General features: G+C 43.5%; 1 protein-coding gene across 1 annotated transcript; it reads left to right on the top strand.

Annotated features, from left to right (window-relative positions):
- The first annotated feature begins 3,569 nt into the window (after positions 1–3,569).
- On the top strand, positions 3,570–5,264 carry Cort (cortistatin). Its single transcript, XM_020186163.2, has 2 exons — positions 3,570–3,945; positions 4,984–5,264. Exons 1-2 carry the CDS (start codon positions 3,829–3,831, stop codon positions 5,200–5,202), a joined length of 336 nt encoding a protein of 111 aa, XP_020041752.1. The 5' UTR covers positions 3,570–3,828; the 3' UTR covers positions 5,203–5,264.
- The last annotated feature ends 974 nt before the right edge of the window (positions 5,265–6,238 follow it).

Here is a 6,238-nt window from a genome sequence, read left to right as displayed (position 1 = left end):
TCAGTCTTTTCAAGCAACCATCACAGTTATTTCTTCATTGTTTGACATTTTCTTAACAGTCTAGGCTAGGTCAATAACACTATTTATTTGTTTTAAACCCATGCCACTTTAATTGCCAGATTGAAAGGTGATGTTTGGTAATGGTGTTTCTTATTAAAGGTGATTTTTTTTTTTCCCAGAATACAGTTTATGTGGCCTTCCTCTGGCTACTTTGTAATTAAACAGTGATTCTACTGGGCAGATTTGCTTGAGGGGAAAATCTGTCTTCTTTTTCCAAAACACTTGAGTGTGGTGTTCTCTGCTTTGGCTTGTGAGAGTTGATGTTCCAAGGGTCCTGATTCTATTATTTTGTCATGTGTTTGGGGTTTCCCAGAAGTTCAGGACCTGCCTTTCCCTATGGGGTGATGGGAGTGAACAAAAGGGACTTGCATCTGCAAAGCCCTCCCACTGAGTGCTCCTGTGATGTCTCCCTGGATCTTCATAGCTGTGCGACTGTCCCCATTTTACTGATGAGGAAGCTGAGGCTTGGCGAGGCTAACCAGTGGTCCAGGACCACTAGGCTATTGATCTGTAGAGATGGCATTTGCATTCAGGGGTGTTGACTCTTGAGTGGTCATGAGAGACAGGGCAAGCATTTAGAGCAGAATTTGTACAATCCACGCTCCAGTATGATCAACAGAAGACCCCCACAATATGAATTTCAAAGGAAAGTGCTAGGCTATAGTCAGAGTCAAGCACTGACCTCCAATGTGATGGTTTTAGGTTTTTTTCTTTTTTGGTGGTCCTGTGGTTTGAACTCAGGGCCTCACACTTGCTAGGCAGGCACTCTACCAGCCGCTAAGCATTTTCGAGATAGTGTCTTGGGAACTATTTGCCTGGGCTGACTTGGAACCTCAGTCCTCCTGATCTCTGCCTTGTGAATAACTAGGATTATGGGCATGAGCCACCAGCGCCCAGCAGTTTTAGGTTCTGCAAATAAGTCATTGTTTGGTTCTGTGTATGAGTGGTAACATCTCAGTGAGAGAAAAATGAGTCATAAAGCCTCCATTCTCATACATTCCATAGGTAGCAGTTTGAAATTCCTCCTCTTCCACAGCAACAGTGAAACAAATAAAAATAAACTCTTCATCAAGAAGAGTATAGAGGCAGGCATGGTGGGACATGCCTGTCATCCAGCACTTGGGAAGTGGATGTAGGAGGATTGAGAGTTCCAGGCCAGCCTGGGCTACATAGCGAGATCCTGTCTCAAAAATAATAAATAAAAATAAATAAATAAATAAATAATAAATAAATAGATTGTGGTGTAGGGAGTGGATACTGTGGACTTTCCAAAAGTTGACTGATCTAGATTTGTTTCTTGGTTTAACAACTCTAGTAGCTGTGTGACTTCCTGAAACTTTTGTGGGGTTTTTTGTTTGTTTTGTTTTTGAGATAGGGCCTTGCTATGTAGTCCAGGCTGGCCTTGAACTCAAAATCCTTCCTTGGCCTCCCTAGTGCTGGATTACTGTCCACCACACTGGACTTAACTTTTATGTTTTTTATCAGAGAAGTAGTGTTAAAAATACCTTGTAAGGGCTGGGATATGGTTCAGCGGTAGAATACTTGCCTGACATCATACGCAAGGCCCTGGGTTTGATACCCAGCCCTCCCCCCGCAACCAAAATATGGGCTGAAGGCAGGGCTTAAGTAGTAGCGCACCTGACTAGCAAGCACCAAGCAGCCGTGAGTGCAAACCACAGTGCCACAAAAAAAGAAAAAAAAGAAAAACAAAACCAAACTTGCAATAAGGTTGTATTTGATAATAAAAGGAAATGGGTAAGATCATTACAGCACATGTTACCTTTACAGATTTTAGTAGTGTCCAAAACTTAGGCTGCATGACTAGAAATGGTGTGCCTGTCTGATGAAAGGACTGAAGGCACTGGGGAGGAGGAAGGAAGGGCTATTTTGATGTGATGTTTTTCTGGCCAGATGAGAAACTGAGTTGATATTCATGTAACCTCTTGGTTCGTTTGCATGTTTACACATGAACTGTTTCTATTTTAGCTTTTTTTTTTTTGCAGTACTGGCATTTGAACTCAGGGCCTTGCACTTGCTAGGCAGACACTCTGTCACTTGAGCCACTCCAGCAGCTCTTAATGAGTGGTGTTGTAACATAGTTTTCAGGGATTACAATACAGGGCTGCTCAGACATCGCAGGAAATAGCTGAATCTACTCCCCATACTCTCCTGAGCTGCCTCTCTCCCTACGCATTGCAGCTAGGCTTTAGTTTACTCATTAAGGTCCATGGCGATGTCCACCATCCTCTGTGACCCCATCATTGGTGACAGAGGGCCGGAAGTGCCGGTGGCTCACTTTCTGGTGGCTTGCTCCCAGAAGCTCATCTGAACTTTCGCTAGACCTGCAGATGAGTAACCTTGTAGAGAGGCAGGTGTGTGAAATAAACACAGGTGGCCGAGTAGCATGGTTAGGGGCAACTTACATTTGAGATCTTAAGGCCAAGATGAGCAAGAAAGGTTCGTTAGGATGCGTTTACTCCTTTTGTTGAATTATGGAATCTATAAGGAGCCTCAGGGCTGGGAGTGTGACTCAGTGCTAGAGTACCAGCCTACCATGCATGGGCCCTGGGTCAATCTCCAGCACACACACACACAAAAAAATGCCTTAAAATTGCACTGTCATTTGTGGGAATTACTTTAAGCAAAAAATTATTTTGGCCGGTAGCTGGCTAGTGTAGAAGTTCTGGCTAAACAGCATCCAAATTTGATCTTCTGCCGCAAGCAGGCTGGTGTTGCCATCGGAGGACTGTGTGAAAAACAGGTACGGTTGCCCAAAGATTGTCAATTTGGGGAGCTCTCAGACAGATCTATTCTACGAACGCAAAAAATATGGATTCAAGAAGAGGTGGGGATGGAAAAAGATTCTTCAGAGAGCACTCTGGCAGACTGTAAAATTTATTGGTTAGTTTATGGGAATAATATCTTTCAGTCTTCTGTCTGAGAAATTAACTATGAAGCTACCCCAGTGAAAAGTGTGTTCTTGCAGCAGCTCTGATGGCAGTTATCCTTGATGACCTAAGGTGTGGCGGGAGCCATCAGAACAATAAATGTGATGTGAGCATTTAGTCTTGGAGCGCTTAAAAAAAATTATTTTGGAATAGAAAGGACTAAGCAACATACGTTGTAAAAGCCACAGGTCAAAAGAAAAGGCCACAGGTCATGTTAGTTTAAGTAGAATCTAAAATAAGCAAAAACTGTGACAACTGAAGTTCAAGATGGAGATTTCCTTTGTGAGGGAAAGGTTGTGAATCAGGATTTTGGAAGACTGAAATGTGCCCGTTCACTTCCTGGGGATGGAACACAGGGCCTCATGCATGCTAAGCACACGCTTGCCTAAGCTGCATCCTGGCCCATCAGTCATACTTTTATATGGACAAAATTTAACATTTTTAGCTCCTTGTCTAGGGCTAATTTTATATTATGTTAAATCACTTAGTTTTGTACTCATGGCTTCCTGCTTGCTATAGGCATAATCACAAGGAAGTCGAACTTCCTCAGAAGCGAGTGCACATGCATCCAAAATGAGAGCAGAATCACTCTAAACACAGGAAAGGACCTGAAGCTTTAATTAAGGGGCTTAATCCAGCCCCAGAATGCTTTTGTGGGCACTGATTGCTTGGGCTCGTGCGTCAATGCATGAGTGTGAGGAGAGGCGTATGGGTTTTTGACCGACATGGATACACACCAAAACAGCTGGTGCTGGAGTTTAAAAGAGTCTTCAAAGAAGAGGTGCACGTCCACTGAACACTGACTTCAGGGCTGCCAAGGATGGGCGGCAGAAAAACTGGAGGAAAGTGGCTGGCTATCTGCGGAACTCTGCTGCTGCTGATCTGGGGCACCACAGCCACTGACCTGGAGGGTGGCCCAGCTGTTCAGGACAGCACGGTGAGTGCAGACCCCATTTGGCTACCCGCTATGCTGTTCTCAGCTTGTTTCATTCCAGGGCATTTTAACCATCCTGTGATTCCTCTGCATCTGCATGGCAAAGAGTGTGTGTGCAGGTGTGTGCCCTAGATGTCCCACTCAAACCTCTGATACTCATTTTCCTTCACTTGTCCCAACCATGTTTGCTAGAGACCTCTGTGTTTCAGGGGTAGAGGGGTGGAGAGCCTCTCTGAGCTAGCGACTGCCTCAGTCATCTGAGAGACACTAAGTGATTGCTCCAGGCTGTCACACTGCACTCGTGATGTGTGTGGCTCTTGCCAGTTTTTGTCACACACACTTCCAGAGCCTTAATTTATAGGCACAGCTATGTTTTCACTGGCTCAGATTAATTGACATCATTACATTTTCCATCATGAGAATTTGGAACTTCATGAGGTGATTAATTTTCTCTTTTTCCCATTTTGAAAAAGTTCCAAGAAAAAAGTACATAAAGTTGACCATTAAAAATGGATTTTTCTCCGAAATTGCCAGATGAGTTTTGGAGTCATTTATCATCAGGTTATTACTCCTACAAGCTTCCTAAAAAATATGAAAGACCAGAATTTAGCATCTCAATCTTATTTGTCTTCAAGAGAGCAATTTATGGCCATCCAAGATTAAGTCCAGAGATGAGGAAAAAAAGCTAACTACCCTGTGTCAGTGCGTCTTAGTTGTCAGTCACCTGTGTGTGTGTGTTGGGGGTTGGGGGAGGTTTGACAGATTTCCTGGCCTCTTCTAATTAAGGACCACAGCAAACATGATAGGGCAGAACCAGCAGGTTTTTTTTTTGTTGTCTGAAAATTATCAACTTCTCCTTCTCTCTAGTTAGAGCAATTTCTTTAAGGTATTCGCTTAACTTTCTCATCTTTTAAATGGAAATGTGATTTATTGTCAATGAGCACCTTTTCTTTCCTCTTGTAAGGAAGAGATCTGGTATCTTTCAATGCCTGCTGAGTCTGGTGGCTGACTTTTTTCTTGTCATCTGCTTCTCTGTAAAAGCATATGCAGGAAGGGGCAGAAGTAAAGGAGAACAGCCTCCTGACTTTCCTCGCTTGGTGGCGCGAGTGGACCTCCCAGGCTAGTGCCAGGCCCCTTGTCAGAGGGGATGCCAGCAAGGTGTCCAAGCAGCAGGAAGGCCCACCCCTTCAGCAGTCCCCACACCGAGATAAAACGCCCTGCAAGAACTTCTTCTGGAAGACCTTCTCCTCCTGCAAATAAACCTCACCCTGGTTATGCCTGTGAATGCAATGATGGACCCTAATAAAGTGTTTTAAGCAGCAGGGATCTTTCTTCTTGAGGCGGTTTCTTCTCTTTTCTATGTCATCTGTGAAGTTTACATTTAAATTTTAATAATACCCAATGCCAACAATATTTTGAAACAAGTAACATGGAACCCAAAGAGAACATTTGATAAAGGTTTCCATGGTTCTTGATGACTGTACTCAGTGCAGCCACTGGACTTCCTTCCCACCTCCACTCTGGTGGTGAAAAATTAAGGTTTTGTCTTCCTTCTGATTTAAAATAGCTAAAGGCTGCATATTTAAGAGTTCTCAATAAGCCAGGTGAAGTGGTTCACACCTGTAACCCTAGCTACTTAGGAGGCTGAGATTGAGAGGATTGTGGTTCAAGGCTAGCCAAGGCAAATAGTTTGTGAGATTCTGTCTTACCCCCTCCCCCGCCCCAATTTCCAAAATCACCAGAGCAGAATGGGCTGGAAGTATGGCTCAAGTGGTAAGAATTTTGCAAGTGTGAAGCCCTGAGTTCAAGCCCAGTTTCACCCCCCCTAAAAAAAAATAAAAATAGCATCTTATTTCAGGTTTTCTTTTTCTTTCTTTCGTTTTTAAATTTAATGGGTGTTTTTTGAGACAGGGCCTCACTGCATAGCTTTGAACTTGTCATTATCCTCCCTTAGCTTCCTGAGTGCTGGGATTACAGTCAGTTCCACTACACCTGGCTCTATTTCAATTTATTTTGGTATGAATTATTTAACAAATATTTCCTGGGCTGGGGGTATAGCTCAGTTGAAAGAGCACTTGCCTAGCATGCACAAAGCCTTGGAGTCAGTCCCTAGCACCACAAACTCTACAAGCAAGTTTTTAACATTGTGCTCAAAGAGCAAAGTGATTATTCCTTGGCTTTTAGTAAAATTAATTTTGCTTTATTTTATTTACTTATTTATTTTGGTAGTACTGGGGTTGAACTCAGGGCCTTGCTGGGCAGGCGCTTTACCACTTGAGCTCCTCTACCAGCCCTA

This window comes from Castor canadensis, chromosome 7, assembly GCF_047511655.1.
Source record: "Castor canadensis chromosome 7, mCasCan1.hap1v2, whole genome shotgun sequence".
Taxonomy (NCBI): domain Eukaryota; kingdom Metazoa; phylum Chordata; class Mammalia; order Rodentia; family Castoridae; genus Castor; species Castor canadensis.
This window is presented reverse-complemented; position numbering and strand designations above follow the sequence as displayed.

Excerpts from the sequence above, each read along its gene's own strand:
- Cort (XM_020186163.2), top strand. The coding sequence starts at position 3,829 with ATGGGCGGCAGAAAAACTGGAGGAAAGTGGCTGGCTATCTGCGGAACT. Across the intron at positions 3,946-4,983 it reads CAGCTGTTCAGGACAGCACG|CATATGCAGGAAGGGGCAGA; the intron begins GTGAGTGCAGAC and ends TCTCTGTAAAAG.